The sequence below is a fragment of the Nicotiana tabacum genome, chromosome 7, assembly GCF_000715075.1.
Source record: "Nicotiana tabacum cultivar K326 chromosome 7, ASM71507v2, whole genome shotgun sequence".
NCBI classification, from domain to species: domain Eukaryota; kingdom Viridiplantae; phylum Streptophyta; class Magnoliopsida; order Solanales; family Solanaceae; genus Nicotiana; species Nicotiana tabacum.
In genome coordinates this window covers 113380553-113406003 of record NC_134086.1, presented here as the reverse complement: position 1 = coordinate 113406003, position 25451 = coordinate 113380553, and the positions used below count along the sequence as shown (strand labels likewise).

General features: G+C 35.5%; 2 protein-coding genes across 2 annotated transcripts; one reads left to right on the top strand and one right to left on the bottom strand.

Moving 5' to 3' along the window:
* The first annotated feature begins 14864 nt into the window (after window positions 1-14864).
* LOC107832456 (serine hydroxymethyltransferase 7) lies at window positions 14865-20542 on the top strand. The gene is made up of 4 exons (XM_016660304.2): window positions 14865-16349; window positions 17102-17504; window positions 19610-19711; window positions 19804-20542. The coding sequence occupies exons 1-4, from the start codon at window positions 15297-15299 to the stop codon at window positions 20025-20027; spliced, it is 1782 nt and encodes a 593-aa protein (XP_016515790.1). The 5' UTR covers window positions 14865-15296; the 3' UTR covers window positions 20028-20542.
* A 2860-nt stretch (window positions 20543-23402) lies between these two features.
* On the bottom strand, window positions 23403-25213 carry LOC107832457 (uncharacterized). The gene is made up of 2 exons (XM_016660305.2): window positions 24302-25213; window positions 23403-24202 (listed from the first exon to the last, which is right to left on the bottom strand). Exons 1-2 carry the CDS (start codon window positions 24662-24664, stop codon window positions 23594-23596), a joined length of 972 nt encoding a protein of 323 aa, XP_016515791.1. The 5' UTR covers window positions 24665-25213; the 3' UTR covers window positions 23403-23593.
* Window positions 25214-25451: the final 238 nt, after the last annotated feature.

The following is a 25451-nucleotide window of genomic DNA, read 5'->3' as shown; positions in this document are numbered from 1 at the left end:
ACATACATATGTATCATGCATTTCATGTCAGTAGCCCTCAGAGGTACTCAGATGTTCGAGGTTGTATATTCTCTATCCCTGCTTACATTACTGTTCGTATTTATGGTTCCCTGCCTTACATACTCAGTACTATATTCGTACTGACGTCCTTTTGTTTGTGGACGCTGCATGTCGTGCTGCAGGCCCTAATAGACAGGCAGGTGCAGCTCTCCCACCATAGTATGTTGTCCAGTTCAGCAGTGATTGGCGAGATCCTTTCTCCGGACTTGCCGTGGTCTTGGTATGCATTTTTGTTATTAGACATTATGGGTATGTCGGGGCCCTGTTCCGACTATGTTGTAGCACTTATGTTCATTTAGAGGCTCATAGACAAGTGTCGACTCATGTATAGTTTGGTATGCCTTGTTGGCTGGTTTTTGTTGTATAGTCTTTCATGGTAGCGTGGTAGCTCGTACCTTATATGTAGTTTCTTGATTGTCTGGTCATCCCCTGCTATGTATGTTCATGCCATCATATTTTATTGTTGGTTGTCCATGATCCATGTCTACCATTTATATTGATCTCGTCAACCCTAAAAGATAATAAAAAAATTAGATAAAATGTACGTTGGTGCTCGGCAAGTATGGTCGGGTGCTAGTCATGGCCCTCCAGTTTGGGTCGTGACAATACTACTCCACGATGCCCTTGGCTCTCGACTCGGCCTCAACTCGCGTCTAATATATCCAAAATCATAATCATAACATCAATATATGTTAAGGGAAAAAAGCCCATACGAAAATAATCAAATTACATAAAAAATCTCGAAATTGATCAAACCCGACCCCCGGGACCACATCTCGAAATCCGATAAAAATTACATCAGTAGAATCCTTATCCTCTCACGAGTCCATACATACCAAGAAGATCAAAAATAGACCTCAAATGGCCCCTCAAATCCCCAATTTTACATCTCCAATTTCAAGTCCTAACTTCCCCAATTTTTCACCCTTAATCCCATAAATTTCATGCTTAAACAATTGAAAATCAACATAGAATCGAGTTTTAGGTTCAAGAAACTCACTTCAATGGAAACTTCCTTGATTCCCACTTCAAAACCCTCTAAAAAGCTTCAACTCTGGATAAAAATGGTGAAAAACAACCCAAGTTTCACGAAGGCAGGTTTATATAGTTTCTGCCCAGTCATTTCCGCACCTAGGGACAATTCCACCGCTTCTACGGATTTTCACTTAAAACTACTTATCCGCACACACGGTCAACCCACCGCACCTGCGGGCTCACAGGTGCGCCTCAACTCTCACTTTTGCACTGCCCAACCGTATTTGCAGCCTTTCCTCGCTTCTGCGGTCTTCGCACCTGCGGTCCCCTAACCGTAGGTGCGGTTATGACATAACCAGCAGCTTAAGCTGCATTCTCCAACTTCCAAACTTTCTGGTAACCATTCGAAATCATCTCGAGGCCCTCGGTACCTCAACCAAAAATACGAGCAAGTCACATACCACTATTCAAACTTATACCAACCCTCGAAACACTCAAAACAGCATCGAATCATCAAAACACCCTGGGATTTAAGCCTAAGGTTTTCAAATCTTCTGAATTCCGCAAACGATCAAAAAGTCAATCAAACTTCACCTGAATGACCTGGAATTTTGCACACACGCCACAATTGACACAACAGATCTACTCCAACTTCCAGAATTCCATTCCGACTCCGATATCAAGATTTTCACTACCAACCGAAAAGTGCCAAAATTCCAATTTTGCCAATTCAAGCCTAAATCTACCACGGACCTCCAAATTACATTTCGAATACGTTCCTAAGTCCCAAATCACCTCACGAAGCTATTCGAATCATAAAACCATGTTCCGAGATCGTTTGTTCACAAGTCAGCTTCCGTAGTTGACTTTTCCAACTAAATGACCAACTTGAGAGACTAAGTGTCTTATAGCACTCCAAAACTACTTCGCACCCGAACCAACCAACACGACACGATGAAATGAAGCTGAACAACACATAAAAAAGCAAAAATGGGGGAAACGGAGCGGTAACTCATAAAACGATCGGACGGATCGTTACAATATTCTAGTGAATATTCTCTGTATACATACTATTGGGGTTTTTTGGTATATATTCCCTTATAAATAGAAAGAGAAATAGTTATAGGGGACATAAAATATTTATTTGCAAGAAAACACATTGACATTCTCTAAAGAATCTTGCTTTATTGCGCACATACAAAATATACATTTTTCTTGATATTCTTGTTTGACTTTTTCCCACGATCCAAGAACAATCCGAATATTTAAAGGCTCATCAATCATTTATCATTGTCAGAAAGAATATCCATGAACTTCAACCTTTCGGGTGACTCACATATTCTTATTTACTTAAGTGTCATTCATTATTATTTATTGCTATTTAATGCTAAATCTTTCCTTTTTGGGTCATTGAGAATTGCTAGTGTTATCATAATTTATTGCTCTTTAGATAATATACATATTATTTTACAACAAAATCGGTTAATATATATTTTGAATATTAATATTGGCTAAGATTGACTCTATCTTATTAAATCTAATTGTTTAAATCCAGATCTAAATTTTGGGTCAAGCACCAACAAACACCATTATTGATTAATGGAGCTAAGAAATTTCAAACTTAAATCTGAGATTTTGGAGTCTATTTTGAGTGAATGTTGCTAAATTTTGTTGGGTCCAATTTGTGGACTATATATCTGAAATAGTTATTTGGTGAAGGATTTTGGGTGATTTCGAGTTGATTTTTTTGTGTAATCTGTTGTTGCACTATCATGAAGGATAAATGGGCCATCTCTTTTTTCTTGTTTCTTATTTACGCTCCGATAATGTTTATTTTTTTATTTTTTTGCCACATCAGCTATTAGGAAGAAAAATAATTCACTTGAAATGTATTTAGGAGGAGGGGGGAGGGAAGGGGGTAAAGAAACGCTTGTTTAATTTAAGTGTTCAACCTAATGTTTGGGACAAGTTCAAGGTGATTTTATGTATTTTCCCTTTTTTTATTATTAAAGCGGCTTCGATGCAAAATAGGTGAACTCTGCATGCTCAAAATTTTCGTAATAATTTACTTATTAATATAATTATAATTTAATATTATCTTAGGTTAGAGTTTTATTAGAGATCAAGATTAAAAAAACTTTTTTCTATTGATAAAATCATATTAGAGAAAATTATCTAATTTCGGATAGTTCACCCTTCTTTCTTTTAAAAAAATGAAGTAACCATGTTATCTCTTAAATTTAAGAGATATAAAAGTAATAAACTTATTTACCATGTATCTCTTTTTGTGGGAATGAGGAGGATTGAAGCATCGAAAAGGGAGAATTTTTTTTGTAGAATGAAAGATAATTCAAATTTCATTCTAATTTGAACATGGGAAGTAATCTTTTGATTCTTAAACATTTATGTTACTATGCCCTTGGGCAATATTATATGCTAGTTTATTTCTTACTACTGTTCGAAAATTGAGAAACAATTGCACTAATCTACAATATTATTTTGTTAAAAAATATTTATTTTTATGGATAGTTACTGCGTGTTTAAAGTGAATGTAAGAATGTATGAACGGTTTGCGAGTCATCTTGGTTGAATCGTTTTTTTTTTTTATTTTACCATGGATATTATTATTCATTAGAATCGTTGTTTTCATTCAATCTCAGATGACGTTATCGGTAGAAAATTTTAATTATTTTTAGGCTTGCCTTTAATAAAAATGAGACGAGCCTCGAAAAAACGCACAAGTTGCGGGGCCCTCTAAGTGTATATATTAAATATTTAGATTCCGGGACGGGTCGTTTAGCAAATTTCACGGCCCTCCCCAAAAATATCTTCCATTTGATATGCTGATGGAGACGGATCCAGCAGCATCAGTAGATCCAGCAGCACCATCAGCTCTATTGGCACCAGCTGGCCAGTCTGAAGAGCTAGACCTGGCTGCCAACACTACTGAGGTGATACGCCAGATGTTCACCCATCCAGTTACTCCCAGAGCCGAGGATGATGAGATCCAGTTAGAGGAGACTAAGGGCGGTGACGCTGCTATGGACATAGAGATGTCTAAGGCCACATAGGGAGTCCTCTTCACTCTTACCCTTCTTTATTCTTATTTTGTTAAGCATTGGGGACAATTCTTATTTTTATTCGGGGGATGGAGTTTATTTGATGTTTGGATGATTTCTAGACATTTGGTTTGTAATAACTAATAATTTTGTCTCGCTTTATCATGTATAAATTCTCTCTTCTCTCTCTATATTGGTGTATATATTCTCTCTTTTCCTCTATCATTATGTATATTCATTATGCTTTCAGTAGTTTTCTTTGTAACTTCTTTATTCTATTTTTTTATTAGTCAATGTTTAATTAAGTAGCTTCTTGTTTAATCTAATAGCTTCTTTTTAATCTAGTAGCTTCTTTTTTATGTTTGAATGGACAATAAGCCTTTGATTTTCTTAATGCCATGATTTTTTCCAAAGATAGTTTTTGTGTGAACTGAGTGACTCTTCCCAACGATGGATGACGTGACAACCTTCTTAAGTGATTGTGTCCGTTTTTGGTGTTTAGGTAAGAATAGTAGTAATAATAAATAAAAAGACCCAATTGAGTCAGGCTTGAAGAGTCAAACATGCTTCACTTAGTACCAACACACTTAACTATGTGCTTATGATTAAAAATAATTTTTTTAAAAAAGAAATAGCTCTAGTTAGTGATGTTCTGACTCTTGTGTTGACTTAAGCAATCATCGAGTGATTTAGTCGAACCATATTGATTTTCAATCTTGAATATGATCATTGTGGGCCCTCAACTCTATCCTCTTTAACAATCCAACTGTGTGAGAGGTGAGATATTTTTGTTTCAAGTCCAAGTACTCGTGCAAATGGTCTAGAACTTGTCCCGAATGTGTTTCGAGGTGAAATTTTAAGTTTTGCTTGGCTTGAGAAGTGATTGTAGGCTCTCTTTGACCCGCTTGAAATTTTCTATGGCCCACCAATATTGTTATCCCTAGTCAACCCATTTGACAAAGTCAAAGAAATTCAATATCTTTATAGTTATATACATAAAAAATTCTTATAATGTCTTGAAGCGGAAGGCGAGCCTTGGTGTAACTGGTAAAGTTGTTACCATATGACCAGGAGGTCAGAGGATCGAGCAGTGGAAATAGCCTCTTGCAATCGTTCTTATTTGATAACCATATTACAAGCCTTTAACCTTTTTGTATGACCCTCTCTTGGTACCCAAGCTTTCCTTAACACTCTTGAGAGATAATTGGTCAAAAACATAAGTTTGGGGGAGAGACGAGGAGTTTGAAAAAGTATCAATGCTTAAAAAGATAAAAGAAATGAAGAGAAGGAAAGGAAAGAAAAAGAAAGAAATAACAAAAAGAAAAATGCAAAAAGAAAGTGAATAAGTTGAAGAGTTGAAGAGATTCAAAGAAAAGTAATGATACAAAGCATGGAGAAAGCAAAGAAGGAGAAAATGAATATCATGACCAAGAAAGAGTGATGTTAAGTCTCTCTAGTTCCGCTAAGAAAAAGAAAATGCCTCAAAGAGTTGGAAAAATATGAGCCTATAAAAGAAAATGGAGTGCTTAAAAGATGAACCCGTTCTATCATAACATATCCAACCTTAGTCCAAAAGCCTTCATTGCATTCCAAAAAAGCCCTTGCGTGATTTCAAGCCAAGTAAGGTTACGTTAGTGGTGACCTACATGAAGGACAATCATATGGTACTTAGAGCCGTACTTGCGACATTCTTTTGAGAGAGATGAGCGAACCTTTCACAAATCTTTGAATTGAGTACTACATTCTTAAGTGAGATATGCTAACGGAGAGTAGAGGAGGAGAAATTTGGGATCCATAATGACTTACATAAAACAGTGAGCTTCCTTGATGAATAAAGTCAACTCTTGATGCTCAAGTGTCACATTAAAACTATTTGTGCTTAAAAAGTTCAACTCGTTGCCTTGTTGATAATTCATAAGTGTTGTGGGTAATTGTTGGTCCCAATTGATGTATGATTGATGCATCTTTGAATAGCTGGAATAGCTCTTAACTTGTGGAGGTGAGAATTACTTTTTTTGTTTGAGGACAAGCAAAAGCTTAAGTTTGGGGGATTTGATAAGTGGGGATTTTGACTATTTATTAGCGACTTTTAGCTTTTGTTTTAGTCCAAAAGCGTTTAATTGTGTTCCCGAAAACTGATGAAATATGCTTAATTACAGGAACGTCAGAAAATGAGCCCCCTAGATGAAATCCAACTCAAGAAGGAGTAATCTGAACTCAAGGACAAAAACAGACACATAAGCTCAAAGTGCCGACCGCAGATTATCATCTGCGGCTGCAGATTGTGAAGAAACTTATAGTAGAGATATGTGCAAGTGGGATCCGCACATGACATGTGTGGTTGCAGAAACTGGGCAAGAGCAAAAGTTCAGAGAACATGCCTCTCAAGTTCAACAGAAGTGTGGACCACACACTTATTGTGCGACCACAAAAGAGCAGCTACACGACCGCGGTCACATTTGTGCGGTCCGCAGATGAGCAATGTGCGACGGCATTCAAAAATGTGTGGACCGTAGAAAGAGAGGAGTGCGACCTCAGTTCAGAATTATGCTGTCAAAAGTTTCCAATCCTGTCAGGATGAAGCAAAGTGCGGACCGCACATGAAATTATGCGGTCGCAGAACCTCCGAAAGGTTATTTTTGTCCGAAAATTCTAGCTCTGTATAAATAGAAGAGTTTCATTTTTTTTAGGTCAAGTTTTGACATCAGGAGCTACATTAGACGACTTTGTTTACTCTCTTTAGTAGGTTTTGCTATTTTGAGCTTTGTGAATATAAATTTCATCATTTTAATTATCAATATGGGTTTAATTATCATTTCTTCTTCTATTTCTTCTATCTTAAGTATGAGTAGCTAGATTTTCACTAGAGTTGTGACCCAACCCTCGAGTGTAATCTTAATGGGTGTTTAATTTATTGCTTGTTTATGGTTGAGTGTTTATTATTTAGCCTTGTTCTTGATTTTAATTGTAAAATTAATGGTTGCAAATATTAGTTCATGCCTATTTGACTTGGTCTCTACTTGAGAAAGAGATACTTAGTATAGGAAAACTTAGCTAATAAGAAATTGGGTAAATCAAGAGAATGATAGTCCCAATTAAAGGGTTGAACCTAGAGATAGTAAAATCCGACTTGAGTTTTGTATCAACCGTTTTGTTCAATACCCATTTGGACTTGAGAAAACCAAATTAGGCAAAATCATTCTCTGACCAAGAGGTATTGAGTGGGTACTCGAGTGTTGATAGCTATAATATACCTCGACCAATAAAACAAGTTTTAAAGTTTACAACCCGTTAGGCAAACACCTAGGTGAAGGTCATAGTCTTAGGATTTTTATATCATTTGAAAAACAACAACAAAAATAATTTCTTAATTTCATTCCTTAATCTTGCAATCTTATATTAGAATAGACATAGAACAAACACCAATTTGTGGAAGTGTAAATTGAGATAGTTCATACTCATACATTGCAATCTATACTCTTAAATCTCACGTATAGCTCCCTATGAAATTCGACCCCGACTCCTTGTTGGGTATTACTATTGCAATCGACCGTTTCATAACTTGAATTGAGGTGTGAACTTGGACGAGATCAAACATCCTCGTCAATTTCACCATTTCCTTAGATAATAGACTTAAGGTACTTAAAAGTATCTCTCTTCGGGATAACTTGTGTATCAAGCCTCACGTTCAACTCTGCTTTATCGGTCCTGTCACTCAACTTGTACTCCAAGTATACTGTTTTGGTCCTTCTCAACTTGAAACATTTAGACCTAAGGTTTGTTTCAAAACCTCGAGTCTCGCGTTAACACAACCTCGCATCTCATCAATCAGTACAATATCATACGCAAATAATATACACCACGACACCTTCCCTTGAATGTGACGCTTCAATGTGTCCATCGCCAAGACAAACGAAAACGGGCTAAGAGGTGACCCTGATGCAACCCCATTACAACTAAAAAGTAGTCTGATTTCCCATCCCCTCCAACCAGCTGTCCTCATCAGGGATTAACTCCCTCATACATGTCCTTAATTACCCTAGTATAAGGAACAAGAAAACTAGAACCTCCCTCGGAACTTTATCGTATACTTTCTCTAGATCAATGAATACCAATGAACACCATACCGTATACAACTGCACTAATCCATCCAAAAATATTTGAATTTCACTACGACTAATTGATCAAGTGGACCATTCATATATTGCACTTTTATTTTGGCCAAAATTCAACTAATATTTGAGCAATTAATCTAAATAGTTGCCATTACAATCCCATAATTAAAAATAGCCGGAGCAATACATGCATATCATATATGATATGCCCATAATAACTCTACAATCTAGACAACAATTAGGAAAAGTAAAAAGTAAATCCTACCAGCTATTCGTATAAAGATTGAACGTAATACAGAAATATCCCAAATAAGTCCCAATTTACTAACCTCTAACCATTAATTATAGACTTACCAAAACTAGCCAAGCACATATAAAAATTAAAAATCCAATAAAATAAAGTTCTTTCTCTCCAAGAACTACACGCAAAGATCTCCTTTTATATTTTAAGCATGATCAACAACATTAGATGCAAGACGGAAAGAAAATTTTATGGATGGGGTAGCAAATAAGGTGAGAAAATACACAAAAATATAATTACAAGATTCCAAAATTTAAGTAAAAAAAGATCTTTTTTAATGGGTATGGCTGAAATTCATTGAAAACATATAAATGAGTTCATATATAAAATTTGAGGAAGATTCGAGGTGATTTAGACTGATTTGGTATCAAAATTCGTAGTTAAAACTGAGTTAAAAAAGTTCTTCTACAACACGTGTATCAAAGATGTATCTCACATGTGATATATATATATATATATATATATATATACTATATTAAAATCACAAATGCCCTTAGCGAAATGTCGTTTGCCTTTTTTACCTTTTAAAAACAGATTTTACTTTGGACAAAATCGTAAATAATTATTTTTCTAATATTTAGTACTTTAAAATCAACTAAAATTTTAATTATTAAATTTTTTCTTATTTAAATTACGTAGGAAGTCCTAATATTTAGGACTTAAATTAAAGACTTTGAAGGTAACTATTAAAAAAAAAAAGAATCATGTTCACGTTTTGAAAATTAGTGGAGTATTCCTTATAGAAGTCCAAGTCAACATATAATACTTTTAGTGTATCTTAAAGTACATTTTGTTATAAAATAAAAGTAATGCAGTAAAATGTAAATAAGAAGAGATAGAAAGAAGGGAGAAGTGTTTTCTTCTTTCACTTTGGTGTATCTTTCCATTGCAATTACATGGCCTTTTATAGGCATAAAAAGTAAAGATGATGGACATAAAGTAGGAGATTTAATTTTTAAGTTATTCACAACATGGGCATCCAATGTAGCATCCAATGTACAAACTATTCATAACACTCCCCCTTGGATGTCCATGTAAGATAATGTGCCTCATTAAGAACTTACAAAAAATATTGGGGTGTACATAATTATTTATAATATGCATTGTTTGCTGCCTCATTAAAAACCTTACCAGGAAAACTCAGTGGGACAAAACTTTGGTTAAGAAAAAGAGTGCAGCGTGTAGTTACTCCCCCTGATGAAAAATTACTTAATATCTCGAAGACGACGCATTCCAATCTTATATATCAGCTTTTCAAATATTGAGGTTGGTAACGCCTTAGTGAACGGATCGGCCAAATTATCACTTGAACGAACTTGTTGTACATCTATTTTACCATTCTTCTGAAGATCATGAGTGAAAAAGAATTTTGGTGAAATGTGTTTTGTTCTATCTCCTTTGATATATCCTCCTTTCAATTGAGCTAATGCATGCAACATTGTTTTCATACAATATAATTGGAATATTCTCTTTCGTAGAAAGACCACATGTTTGCTGAATGTGTTAAGTTATAGATCTCAAAAAACGCATTCTCGACTTGCTTCATGAATGGCTATTATCTCTACATGATTTGAAGAAGTAACAATCATAGTTTGTTTTGTCGAACGCCATGATATGGATGTACCTCCACTTGTAAATAAATAGCCTATCTGAGATCGACCTTTGTGTGGATCAGACAAATATTCTGCATCTGCATAACCAATCAATGATGGCTTGGATTCATTTGAATAAAATAAACCCATATCAATGGTCCCTTGGAGGTATCTGAATATATGTTCAATACCATTCCAGTATCTTTGTGTTGGCGAAGAACTAAATCTTGCCAATAAGCTTACTGAGAAAGCTATATCTGGTAGGGAATTATTGGCAAGATACATTAATGCCCCAATTGCACTAAGATATGGTTCTTCGGCACCAAGAAGCTCTTCATCATTTTCATGAGGTCAGAATGGACCTTTCTTTATATTAAGTGATCTCACAACCATCGGGGTACTCAATCGATGTGCTTTATCCATATAGAATCGCTTTAAAATCTTTTCGGTGTATGTTAATTTATGGACAAATATTCCATCTTTCATATACTCAATTTGTAGACCAAGACAAAATTTTGTCTTTCCAAGATCTTTCATTTCAAATTTTTTCTTCAAACAGTCTATTGCTTTTGGAAGCTCCCCAGGAGTTCCAATGATATTTAAATCATCAACATATACGGCGATTATAACAAATTCAGATCTAGACCTTTTTATAAAGACACAAGGACAAATTGGATCATTCTTGTACCCTTCTTTCAACAGGTATACACTCAGGCGATTGTACCACATACGACCTGATTGTTTCAATCCGTATAAAGATTTCTGAAGCTTTATTGAACAAGTTTCTCGAAAACTTTTATATGCTTCTGGCACTTTAAATCTCTCAGATACTTTCATAAAAATTTCTTTGTCTAATGATCCATACAAATAGGCTGTAACAATATCCATTAGATGCATATCAAATTTTTCTTGCATTGCCATATTTATGAGATACCTGAAGGTGATAGCATCCACTACAGGAGAATATGTCTCCATATAATCAATTCCAGGCCTTTGGGAAAACCCTTGTGCCATAAGTTGCGCTTTATATCTAATGACTTCATTTTTATCATTTCATTTTCGCACAAAAACCCATTTATACCCTACTGGCTTTATGCCTTCAGGTGTTCGAACTATGGGTCCGAAGACTTCACGTTTCCAAGTGAAGTTAACTCTACCTGGATAGCGTCTCTCCATTTTTGGCCAATCATTTCTCTGTCTACATTCATTGACAGATTTTGGTTCAAGATCCTTATCTTGTTGCATTATTTCAACAGCAACATTATAAGCAAAAATGTTATCGATAACAATATTATTTCGGTTCCATCTTTTCCCGGTTGAGACGTAACTTATTGATATCTCTTCATTCTCATTATTTTCAGGTACCTGGACCTCCCATAAGGTCTTATCATTTGTTACGTCTTGGGGCTCTTCTTGAGCCATTACCTCTGTGTTATGTTCACTTTGATCACTTGCTCCTTTTCTTCTTCAATGATTTTTATCTTTAGAACCGATTGGTCTACCACGTTTCAAGCATGGCTTAGACTCATTTGCTTTAATTAATTGTCCTGCCGGGATATCAACTCGAATTGGAGCATTAGCAGCTAGAATATGTGACTTAGTCACCCTTGGTAGGTCAGTGAATGCATCTGGCAATTGATTTGCAATATTTTGTAAATGAATTATCTTTTGAACCTCTTGTTCACATTGATTTGTTCGAGGATCTAAATGAGACAGTGATAATGCATTCCAATCTATCTTCTTTTTCAGCTGCTTATTGTCTCCCCCTAATGTTGGATATACTGATTCATCAAAATAGCAATCAAAAAAATCTTGCCGTAAATAAATCTCCAGTCATCGGCTCTAGATATTTTATAATATAAAGAGATTCATATCCAACATATATCCCCAACCTTCTTTGAGGACCCATCTTTGTGCGTTGTGGTGGAGCAATTGAAACATATATCGCACAACTAAAGATCCTAAGATGGGAAACATTTGGCTCCTGACCAAAAGCCAATTGCAATGGAGAGACTTTATGATAACTTGTGGGCCTTATCCGCACAAGTGCTGTTGCGTGCAAAATAGCATGGCCCCATACTAAAATGGGAAGTTTTGTTCTCATAAGCATTGGTCTAGCAATTAATTGGAGGCGTTTGATCATTGATTCTGCTAGACCATTTTGTGTATGAACATGAGCAACCAGATGCTCAATTGTTATCCCAGTTGAAATACAATAATCATTAAAGGCTTGGGATGTAAACTCACCAGCATTATCAAGACGAATTGTCTTAGTTGCATAATCTAGAAATTGTGCTCTTAGCTTTATTATTTGAGCCAACAATCTCGCAAATGCCATATTGCGAGTTGATAGTAAGCACACATGTGACCATCTTGTAGATGCATCTACCAAAACCATACAATATTTGAACGGTCCACATGGAGGGTGAATGGGCCCACATATATCACCCTATATACGTTCCAGAAATGTAGGAGATTCCATTCTAACTTTAATAGTTGATGGTCTAATAATTAATTTTCCTTGAGAACATGCAGCACAAGAGAATTCCTTAAATTGAAGAATCTTTTGATTCTTCATTGCATGTCCATGTGAATTCTCAATTATTTTACGCATCATATTAGAACCAAGATGGCCCAACCGGTCATGCCAAATAATAAAATTATCTTGATTAGTAAACTTCTCGTTTACTACGGCATGTGTTTCAATCTTGCTAATACTTGTGTAGTATAAGCCGAAGGAAAGAGCAAGTAACATTTCAAGCACATATTTCTTTTCAGACATTATGTAGTAATATAAAGATATTCAATCTTTTCATCATTTGTAGTCTCAATATGATAGCCATTTTGGCAAATATCTTTGAAACTTAATAAGTTTCTTTGAGATTTACTACAATATAGTGCTTCATTAATAGCCAAATTTGTTCTTCCTGATAGTAATAAATTGGCTCTTCCAGAACCTTCAATTAATCTTGTACTACCGGATATTGTATTAATATTCGCTTCTTTCATTACCAAATAAGAGAAATATCTCTTATCTTTTAAAATAGTGTGTGTTGTAGCACTATCCAGAAGACAAATATCATCTTTATTAATCTTGAGTCCAATTGAAGACTGAGAAATTTTCATATTCTTAATAAAATATGGCTCAACTTAGCGGGAGTTAAGAATAAAATTAGAACTTCGTGCTAATAACGTGTTATAAAATAAAAGCAATGCAGTAAAATATAAATAAGAAGAGATAGAAAGAAGGGAGAAATGTTTTCTTCTTTCACTTTGGTGTATCTTTCCATTGCAATTACATGGCCTTTTATAAGCATAAAAAGTAAAGGTGATGGACATAAAGTAGGAGATTTAATCTTTAAGTTATTCACAACATGGACATCCAATGTAGCATCTAATGTAACATCCAATGTACAAACTATTCACAACACGTTTATTATTTTTTATCCAAAAATGGTGTAGTTATTCAAATTCATGAGATTTCATTGTTTTTTTTAAACTTTGGTCCTGACTTTGCCTACAAATTTTAGTTTTTCAATTTTTAATCTTTAAGAATCAATATCCACGTCCTAAAAGAACATTATTCAATCAAGAATTTAGTTTATGTTCTATTATCAACCATGCAAACGTTGATAATATTCCTAAGGCAAGAATTTGTATTGAAGACTGATTTTTTTATAGGTCAGTTTATATAATACAATTAGTCATTCGAAAATCTATTTGACCAATGGAGGAGCTGATTGCAATAGAATGATAATTTACTCATCCCCCAGAATTAAGACTATATACATGCAAATTAACATTAAACAGTAATAATTTTTTTTAAATGTTTCAGTATTCTTGTATTTATAAAAAATTTATGTACAAAAACGTAGCTGCATATAGTAATAAAATACGCGTTAGATATAAATTCCTCATTATCCACCAACATTATGCTCTTGAACTCAAGTTCAACTTATCTAATATTGGACGAGCTAAAAATAATATTAAGTACAACTTTATTATTCATTTCTTTATGTCAAGTATACGCTAATTAAATCCAAAAGAAAGAAGAATTACGGATAACTTCAGTAATTGAAATACAACAAGGTATTAGATTACTTTCGTGGGTAAGACTTCTTTCTTTATTAAGCCAGCTAAATAGGATCAACATTCATCATCCTCAAGAACTAACACTTTTGCTTTAGTTTTTAATTTTATAACTCCAACATTTTATTTATTAATATCTATATAATTTTTTCTTGCAACTATATATTTATTTAGATGAGGTACACGTACAAAGTGCGCAATCTAAAACTAGTATATATATATATATATATTCTATACAAATAATATATAGTGTGATACACATATTATTTTTTTCATGTTCATCTTATACTTCAAAATTTTAATTCAAACCACCTCAAAATTCCATCAAATCATTCCAAAATTGAGATTTAAGTTCCTTAATATGTCCCCATTCTATTGTAATAACACACAGTCAAAAGAAAGTAAAAAATTGACCTTTTCTTAACTACAAATAGCTATTTAGTTAATATTAATAATCTTTTATGAATTGACCAAATTTTATAATAAGCTGCTTATAAATCGACGTAATCCATAGGTTCCCTAACATTGAATCGGCTGGAAGTTAAAGTTAGCCCAAGTGTTAAATGAAGGAAGTAAACCCAAGACGTTGTTACTGCTCAATTTTTGAGGCTTACAATTAGGCCCCATATAATATAAAATATAAAGTTAGGCCCAACCATGGCAGGCACATTTATGATCCAGCTGTTGTCGAATGTCCTGATTCGTAGCCAATTAGTACAAATCGGGAGCTCTGTTGAAGGTTTGGTTAAAGTCACAGCCGGGTCACCGGAATCAGAGGAGCAAAATCGTCCAGGTGCATCCCCTCGAATCTTCCCTGTCTTTGTCAAAAAACCCACGCATTTCTCGTTTCTCCCTCTCTACATATCATTTACAGAGAAACAAACGTCTTTAACTACAGTTTTGGTTTTACCTTCTAGTGTTTTCATCTGGACGATGCGTTTCTACCGGCACTGTTACTCCGACTGTTTCCGCCGCTGTGGTCGTTGTTTCTGCTCTTGTTACTGTTGTTCTTGTCCTTGAAATCTCCCAAAATCAAAACTTTCCGGACGGTTAGGGTTTTTATTGTTTCAATTCTGAGAATTGTGTGATTGTTTTTTCAGTTACAATGGATTTGAGCCAATCGCAATCGAGTAATCTCTCGCTAGGGTTTATTGCTCATGCGTCCCCGGCGGGAAGCGCACCTAGTCGGGCTCATATCGCCGACGACTCGATCACTTTTCAGATCGATTCTAGGGTTAAGGACCAATCACATCTGGTTCCGCCGGTTCCACTTCAATTGATGGACAAGCAAACGGAGGAGAACGAAAAGAAGGGGGGAGAGAGTGGTGATGAAGAGAGGGAAGTTGAAGAATTTCGTATTCTAGGACATTCCATGTGTATAAAGCGGAGGAGAGATATTGATAGCACGTCGTCTTCTTCCTCTTCAAAGTGCTTTAGGGTTACGAGTTCCAATGAGCATATGCTAGGGCTAGAATCGCGGAAAAACGCTGTTAGGGCTTGGGGTAATCAGGGTTTACAGGTAGCTGACCCGGATATATTTGAGATAATGGAGAAGGAGAAGCAGAGACAGTACAAAGGGATTGAACTGATTGCCTCTGAGAATTTTGTATGCAAGGCTGTGATGGAGGCATTAGGGAGCCATTTAACAAACAAGTATTCTGAAGGAGCACCGGGGGCAAGGTACTATGGTGGTAATCAGTTTATAGATGAGATTGAAACTCTATGTTGTAAGCGTGCATTAGCTGCTTTTGGACTTGACCCGGAGAATTGGGGTGTGAATGTGCAACCATATTCATGTACTTCAGCAAACTTTGCGGTTTATACTGGTTTGCTACTGCCTGGTGATCGGATAATGGGATTGGATACACCGTCTGGTGGAAACACAAGTCATGGGTATTATCTTCCTAATGGAAGAAAAGTTTCAGGGGCTTCAATTTTCTTTGAGAGCCTGTCTTATAAGGTTGATCCCCAAACTGGATATGTAGATTTTGATAAACTTGAGGAAAGGGCTCTTGATTTCCGTCCTAAGATACTTATATGTGGGGGGAGTTCGTATCCCCGGGAATGGGATTATGCAAAGTTTAGACAGATTGCCGACAAATGTGGTGCAGTTTTGTTGTGTGATATGGCACAAATTAGTGGTCTCATTGCTGCAAAGGTGATCTTTTCTTTGAGGCTGTTTAGTTATTTTGATTAATGCTCACCGGGCACGATCCTATGCTCATTCATGTCATTCATGCATCAATTTAATTTACTTCTTAACCATTTTAGTGCTCATTGTTGATGTTTTGTTTGAAAGCAACAAGGTTCGACCCAATAAATGATGCTTTGGTGCAGTTCCATTCCATGTATATGCCCTTGGTTTCAAACTATTTTAATTAGGTTAAATACTGAGAAGTTAATTATATAAGCTTACTGATTCTTGAATACCTCTTCTAAGAAAAAAACAGCCAGCCTACTGAAGCAAGTTGCCCTTATAGATGACACCTTCCCGAGCATCTCTTGCGTAATGTGGAAATTATATCGGTTTCTCTTGGATTCTTGTCATAGTTATAATCTCAATTTGTTATTTGCTGAATGGATTAACAGGCGATTTGACTGCAAATCAATAATATAGGGGAAGTAAAAGTTTTTATGCTTTTTTAAATGGGAAGATAGGATGTCTAAGGGGAGTACTGTAGACCCTAGAGAATATGTTGGACCAGTCACTCCAAGTCAGCCTTTCTTCATGAGTAAATGTTTTTGGCTTCAGCTAATGCCTTAGGCGTCTGCCTACAATTTCTGCTCAAAATAAATCTGCTATATGAATTATTTCCCATCTAATCTTGTCAGAGTTGATTTGCAGTTTTTCCATTTATTGCATTTGTAATCAACAAGCTTGCTAATTTGTGGCATGGTTTTTTTCCCCAGGAATGTGCGAGTCCTTTTGATTATTGTGATATAGTTACTTCAACAACTCACAAAAGTCTTCGAGGTCCAAGGGGAGGTATTATCTTTTATAGGAAAGGGTCAAAGCCAAGAAAGAGAGGGCTGCTTTTGAATCAAGGTGATGGTGATAAGTATGATTTTGAGGAGAAGATAAACTTTGCTGTTTTTCCTGCATTGCAAGGAGGGCCGCACAACAACCATATTGCTGCCCTCGCTATAGCATTGAAGCAAGTGGCTACTCCTGAATACAAGACATATATGCAACAAGTTAAGAGAAACGCTCAGGCATTAGCAGCTGCTTTATTGAGAAGAAATTGCAGACTGGTTACTGGAGGGACTGACAATCACATGATACTGTGGGATCTGAGAAATCTTGGGTTAACAGGTTTCTAAATCTTTTTGTGTAATACCTTTTGCCACATGTGTTTGGTGAATTTCATTCATGAGATCTGTTTGTTTTTTGTGGCTAGCGTACCATCATTATCCTTTCTTCCCATATGGATATTTCTTGTTGAATTATAAGAATGAATTGGAAAATTAAGGGGCATTGGAGTAAGATATTATTAATGAACTAAGCATCAGGCCTCAAATAATTTTATCAGATGGTTGCTTTGTAATGATTCTGCTACAGTGGACTAAGATACTTCTTGAGAAGAAGAAAAACCAGTCTAGTTTTTGTAAGGCATTTGGCATTTTTGGCCATAAGCGCTGGGATATCATTCATCTCTTCTTTTTTAATCCTAGTGAGGTCAATGAACTGCATGTTTCTCCCTTGCTTATGTTTTATTCCTATGATTTTGCCGTCAATTCCTGTGGCACCGTTTCTGACTGGGCTTCTATATCAATTTTGCCACTGAGTTGATCGAATTGATTGTGTAGTTCTTTTTTCAATGAAAATAGTATAATCTATGATCTTCGGATCAACATTTGTCCAACTTTGACAGCATATCTCATAAGGTTTGGTTTTTAGATTTCTTTAAAAATGTGATCTGCTTTGCTGCTATCAGAAGGTTGTTGAGATGCTCTAAATCCTCCAAGTTTTTTACCTGTGATTCCTGAGAGAACTTGGCTGCTTGTCATATATTGGTTCCATTCTGTTTGAGTTGACTTGATTATTTAAAGAACAGTCTGAGGTGTGTACTTGTTGAGAAAATGGAGATCTTATAGAAGGCACAAATTTGTTTTTGTGCTTCTCTTACTACTGGAACTTTGTATCGTCGGGCATTTGAACTGAATACAAAGATGCCTACATGAAATTTGAGAGTAAAGTTAGTAGCAGTTAACATGGAAGTATGATTATTTAAAGAACAGTCTGAGGTGTGTACTTGTTGAGAAAATGGAGATCTTATAGAAGGCACAAATTTGTTTTTGTGCTTCTCTTACTACTGGAACTTTGTATCGTCGGGCATTTGAACTGAATACAAAGATGCCTACATGAAATTTGAGAGTAAAGTTAGTAGCAGTTAGCATGGAAGTAATATGATAAGGTCATGAAGATTAATGTACAAAAGTAACTTAAACAGTAATTTTAGCTTATCATTGTATTAAAAAAAAGTAATTTTAGCAAATATACTGTTGCCATTTCCAAAAAAAAGCATCTGCTATATTGTTAAATGGCATGTGAGGTGTGTTTTCCAGAAAGTTAAGTCCTACCATAGCAGAAAATCACCATTTGAAAGTAACGTAATATTAGTAGCTTTAGCATATATTTGACTGATCATAAAAACAAAAACATTTTACATATAAAAACAAGCGTTTGCTATTGTTCATTGGCCTGTCATGTGCGTTTTCCAGGAGAGTTAACTCCTAGCGTAACACAGCTCAACTCAATATTGTCAAAGGCGAAAAGGTAGAAAAGTACCTAATGTCTACTAGCAATGTAATGAAAGCACGAGCTTTTCTGAAAGGCTAATATGAAAGAAAGGCTAATATGAAAAAGAAAAATCATGTCAATTAAGTTAAAAATAATATTGAATTTCTGACTAGGAAGCAATACTCAAATTCATATTGGTGACTAATTTTCTTTTAATATATTCTAATTTGTTATTCCTAATCATTAATATGTCCGTCCATAAAATATCTTGATAATTAATATATTGCTGTCATCTAGTTATTTGTTTGGTGCTATTCTCTTTAGGAGATTGCTCATGGACGTTGTGGTGTGCGGTGCCTGTACTGGAGCGCTACCTAAGTGACGTTATGTGTGTAGAATCGGGCCTTTAAGTAGCTTGTACCCTTCTAAAATTATGTGATCATCCTGTGCCAATTCTCTTGCTTACTGATTCTGGGACCAAATGCTGCCTGCTTCAACGGGATTATCTGGGACCAGATACTGCTATTTTAATTGAACTCTAATCGCTGTTGTTGACTTGCCTCCCGGTTTTTGAGTGTATTAGTACTGCTATTTTAATGGGACTCTAATTGCTGTTGCTGACTTGCCTCCCGGTTTTTGAGTGTACTGGTACTGATTTTTATTTTTCTATTTTACAGGTAAGAATTTTGAAAAGGTTTGCGAGTTGTGTCACATCACTCTCAACAAAGTAATGGTCTTCGATGATAATGGAAGTATTACTCCTGGAGGTGTGAGGATAGGTAAGTTCAGTATCGTTTTAGTGTGGAGCCACATATATCAACCTTTTGGAGTTGAAAATCTGTTTGTGTAATTACTTTTGCTCTGCCTGCAGGTACCCCTGCTATGACATCAAGAGGCTGTATAGAGAATGATTTTGAGACGATAACAGATTTCCTCCTCAAGGCAGCGCAGATTACAAATTCAGTACAGAGAGAACATGGAAAGCTTGCAAAGGCTTTTCTGAAAGGCCTTGAGAACAACAAAGATGTTATTGAGTTAAGAACACGTGTTGAAAGTTTTGCATCACTGTTTGCAATGCCTGGATTTGAAGTATAATCTAGCTTGGAAATCTTGTTCTGGTGGATGAATTCTTTTTTTGATCGTTGACCAACCTTTTCAGTGGATTGGGAGGACAATGGTGCACCCAACTCTTGGTTAGTAATTGACTAGGCTTGATATGATTTTTAAGTGTCCCTTGAGCTCAAAGCCTGGATTAACTTATGATTGCCACGTTGGAGTATTTTGTGTCCTTTTTGACTGTCAAGGTTGGCTGGAGGTGTCAAGACAAATCTCAAGTAGCTGAACCTTGCCATAGCTTCAGTATTTTTGATGAGGGTTTGGTAAATTAAATAGTGTTGTCATGAGGGATCCGACTCATTCTCCTATTGCTGTTTTGATACACTGTTGTTTTGGGTCCTCGTTATTCTTGGTTGTACCTATATTATTATATCTTTAATATTCAACTTGTATATACCCTGTAATTTTCTCATTGAAGAGATTACAAGGTTGAATGAATGTACACACACCTTGAGAGAAAAACAAAGGAGAATTTAAGGGATTGTTTGGAAAAATTGTTAGTCGTAGTTGTTTTTGGCAGGATGACTCAAATTTCCAGTTCCTTACCTTTTTATATTGTTCTGCCTTCCATGTTCTATGTTGACTCAGGTGGTATTGCATCACAGGAAGCTGCTTTTAGAGGGCTTTGGATAAGCATCTGTTTCAGTCTCTATTGTAATCAGGTGAAGTACTTCTTTGATACATTCTATGTTCTACCAAGAGCTGCTACGACTACAAATATTTCCTAGATGTTCATCTCATTAGACATGCATTGACAAATCCCTTCTCCTTTGAAACAATTGCGATCTACTAAAGGTACCATGGTTAATGCTAGGGATGGAGTTGGCACAGGTTAGTTGCCATGACTTCAAACCGGCCACTTCTCCACGAAGTCTAGCAATTTTTTTTACATTGACCAATAAGGTAGACCAAAAGCAGAAAGAAAGACAGCATACGATAAGAAAGTTGTTCTTTTCCCTTCCTTGGGGCTTGGGGGCTGGAGATTTGGGAAAAGAACTGAAAAGTTGGCAAACCAGAATCATGATGTGGTTAGTTGAAAGGAACAAGTCTGAGTTGCAAGTTGTAAAGAGGTAAAAAAGAAGATAATAATTAGAGAAGAAAAAGAGAGGAATCGCATTTCACAGGGAAACAGGAGACATGTCAGAGAGCTGGTGCTAGGCTGAGATACAAGAAGATATACCCAAGTACAGCGCCTAGTATAGACTTTGTTGACAGCAGCCACTCTGCACTGCCTACCAAACAGAGCTGCCTCTTTTCTTTTCATCATCATTTATTCGACCAACAATAACATTATAACTACAATCAATTACTACACATGCTATAGTACTCTTTTCATATTTGCTTTCATTTAATTCCTTGATAACAGAAAAAAAAGAATCCCTTTTCTGGGAATCAGACAAAAGCTCCTACAGTTAAAGGAAAAAAAACTGCTTTTGTGTTTTGAGAAAAATGAATGCTAGCCCAGGAATCTCATGATCCTTCTCTTCCTCTTTCCCTCTGTCTCCGCCCACTTCTCCATCACTTTTTCACAACTTGAATGATTAGTAATTTCAGGGTATATTGGATTAAAAAATCTGGTATTAGCTCAAAGTCTCCCTTGATTACTTTAAAAAACTAAAGCATCTCACGTTTTTTTTTATCTCCCATTTTTCTAGTATGAGTCAAGTCTACACTTTAGAAAGTGTTGTGAATTGAGAGTTCTTTTTTGTATTATTACTGAAATTTCAATAATATAATTATCACCCTTTGGTTACTTTCTATATCTCTGCTTCCCTATCTTTCTCTGACCTAAACTGTCTTTCCTTAGCCGAAGGCCATTGATGGTTTTAAGTTTAGAATTAGCAATCTTTTTTCCAGTACCTTTTGCGAACTGTTTCTGTTTCTTTCCTGTTTGAATTGATGCGAGTCATGTTAGCTGTCTCCTCTTAAAGAAAATCGTTGAATTGCTCAGAAGAAAGGAAATTCAAATATGGGGTCGTATCAGAAAAAGCTATAAAGAACTTCTTTCCCCATCAACTTTTAGGCTGTTAATAAACCAAAGATTTAGCATGTTTAACATCTTTAATCAAGGTTCTAACACATCTAGTTAATGTGAATTAGACAAGCTTAATTGCAAGAAAAGAGGATTGTTGGCTGCGATTATGACCGACCAACAAAGTAAAAAAGACCTATCTAATCTCTGTTAACATTACTAAGCAGCTGTCATTATCTTAAAAATAGTTGTCATGTGGGCAGGGAGCATCATTCCTTTATTTACTTTATTTAGGTGGAATCACATTCTTTTCCATTTGACAGAAGAAGCATCTTCCAATTTAAGAAACCCTAAACCTAGCTAAGTTGTCTATTATAACTTCATTCTCCTAAGACAATACCTACTAACATAGTATTAAATTATTCTTTCAGCTCCTATGTTTCCTCAACACATCAAGACGTGACCTTGAAGAAGTAATTTATTATGTTAGTTGGGATAATCATAGTTTTCATCTTGGTTTGGTTGGGGAGTAGATGGTCTTTAAGTAGTTGAGTTGTAATCACAATCTTCATTCTAAATTGATGATGCGGGAGAGGGAGGTCTTTTTTGCATTAGTTACACACGTTTAAAGAGTCAGTATATAATGGGTTTGTTCTTCTACCTTTCTCCACTTAAATATTAAACGTGTGTCTAATATGCTGCCCTCTTACCACTAAACCGACACCCGGAAGGATCCTAACGTGTGTCTAATATGCTGCTCTCTTACCACTAAACCGACACCCGGAAGGATCCTTTTTTATTTTTTTTTGATCTAACAGTAAAATGATTGACGGAATGCTAGAATGCCCTAACCCGAGTTTGGTGTAACCATATACGTAATAAAATTGCTAGTTAAACATAAGACAGTATGATAGATGGTCACGATCTTGTACGTTTGGATGATTCTTTGTGTGGTATGAATTGACAGTTGAATAAACAAACATTATATGTCTACAAGTGATTAAATATGTTGATAGAATAAAGAGCATATACAATAAAAGTAGCATATGGCAATTGTGATTCATATCAATCTTCCAGTTTATTCCACTGAGGTGACTGACTGCTGGCCTTGTCAGTAGAACAAGAACAGACATTTCTTATCTTTGATCCAGTTATTGATGATAAGGAGGAGAATCTACTCCTTGAGTGGAAATATTTTTTAGAATTCTTTTTCTTTTTTACTGAAGCTATCTTTATCCAACATATTCTTCTTGTTTAGTAATGTTACTTTTATTCAAAGGAAGAATCACATTCTGGTTTTTTTCCTTGAGGATAATATTCATGCTTTACTTAACAGAGGAAACTTCTTCCTAAAGTTTTCAAGACTAAACTTAGCTGCAGGATAAGAAAATTGTAATTTTAGGATACCAAAAAAGAACCAAAATAGAGAGAGATATGGATGGAAAAAAAAAGTAGAGCCTAAATATTAAAAAAAAGAAAAGAAACTACTCCACTAAGTTATTCCTTACACTTCTACAATCTCTAAGGCTATGGCTGCACACATCTTTCTCCATTTGTTCTTTCTTTGTTGTCTTTACCTATGAGTGCACATGTCCAAAAGTTTCTTTCTTCCTTCTACTATTTCATCAAAGAAGTCATCAAGTTGCCCAATGATGCTTTCTGCCCCACATTTCAACATTCCAAAGCAATCTTTCAAGTTTTCAATCTTGTCATGGATATCAATTTGTGTTAATACTAATCCACACTCCTTGGCTCTCTCTAGTTCCACTTTCAGCTCAGCCATAGCTACTCTTGCTCTTCGATACTCGAAAAGTAGGATTCCGGGCAGCTGCCCTTCTGCCTGATTCACCTCTGCTACTACTCTCTGATGCAATCTTGAAGTTGAAACCATAAAAGATGAACCGAAAACCATGTTCCCTTCATGACCATTCCCTTGGTAAAAACTTGTTTGTGGCCAACAATATACCAGTCCACTTACCAAAATGGCCAATAGCAATGAGCTGACATTCTTCATTGCATAAAGCACTCCTCTAAATCCGCTGAATCCATTGAATTTTGATCCTATCATAATATTTTCGTCGAACCTCAATGATAAATCTTGCATTCTTGTTTCCATTAAGCTCTTGTTTTCTTCTTCAAGTGCTACTGTTTCTCTTTGACATCTATTTATCGCGCGAATAACCTGTATGATCAAGAAAAAAAATTACAACTTTACGCATAAAAATGAAAAATAATTCGATATGGATACATGGTTTGATTATGCGAAGAAAGTTAAAACAACCTGGCGGGAGAGCAGAGGATTTAAAATGTTGTGATCATCAAGAGAAGAAGCTAAATTAGCACCAGAGGTGTAATAATTTTCCATGCTGGAGATTGCTGATTTGAGAACATGGCAAGCTTCCCAAAGTCTTGAACTTTCATCCATATACTCATCAAGCCATTTCTCTCCAACAGGCAAATGTAGTTTTTGAACCAGAAATGTTAACTGGGAATGAAAAGATCTTAGAGATGACAAAACATGTTGAAGAAAATGAAAAGACATGAAGTTCTGAGACAGGAATAAGTGATCAAGATTGTCAAGGCCTCTAGTGAGGAAGTTGTAGAAGCCATTAACAGAAGTTGTAGAGGAAGAATGATTCATCATAAAGATTGAAAAAGAAGAAGATGGTAAGTTAGAAGAGAAGAAAAGGTGACAGAATATTGATGGTTATATGTAGTGGAAGTGAATTCAAGAAGGTGAAATAAGGAAGTGAGTAGCTTAAGGGGTTATGACATAGGAGTCTATATAGTGAAAAGGATTGGTTGTTGGGGGCAATTATGTGTGTTTGCTACAGAGTGGAGGAGATGATTGGAGAATCTGCCATATTCATTATTTAATGGAAGCAGAGAAATGCTGGAATTGAAAAAGTGGAAAGGGAAAAGGGAATTCCTAAGTCTAAAATGAAAAGAAAAAGCAAACATGAGAAGTTAATGAGTTGGCCTTAAAACATTACACTTTCCTATTCATAAAGATTTAGTCTGCAGACCTTTCAAGAATCAAAAAGGGGGGTCTGCACATAAAATGATAATTAGGGAGATATCTTTAGTTTTTTTTCTTTAATTATTTTTAATTATATAGCTCTTTATTCTATGAAGGCCCTAGATTTTGTTTTCTTGGGCTGTAAAAGTTTGACTACTTTGACTGAGATACTTCTTATTCTTTCTTCTCATTCTTCAATTTTGATTTGGTTCCCTCTTGGAATTGAGTGCTTCTCACCTTTTAATTTTATTAATTATTCTTTTGATGAGTTATTTAGCTGTGTAATGGGGAAGTTTAAGGAGATATTAATGATGAGGTCTTGGAGTTGAGATTATTATATGCAGATGCTGGCCCCTGTTTTTTTCTCTTTTTGAAGTTAAAATTATACTTTTTTGGGAAAGTTTACATGGAA

Coding starts and splice junctions, on each gene's coding strand:
- LOC107832456 (XM_016660304.2), top strand. CDS start 15,297: ATGGATTTGAGCCAATCGCAATCGAGTAATCTCTCGCTAGGGTTTATT. Junction 16,350..17,101: donor GTGGTCTCATTGCTGCAAAG/GTGATCTTTTCT, acceptor TTTTTTCCCCAG/GAATGTGCGAGTCCTTTTGA. Junction 19,712..19,803: donor TCCTGGAGGTGTGAGGATAG/GTAAGTTCAGTA, acceptor CTCTGCCTGCAG/GTACCCCTGCTATGACATCA.
- LOC107832457 (XM_016660305.2), bottom strand. CDS start 24,664: ATGATGAATCATTCTTCCTCTACAACTTCTGTTAATGGCTTCTACAAC. Junction 24,203..24,301: donor ATCCTCTGCTCTCCCGCCAG/GTTGTTTTAACT, acceptor TTGATCATACAG/GTTATTCGCGCGATAAATAG.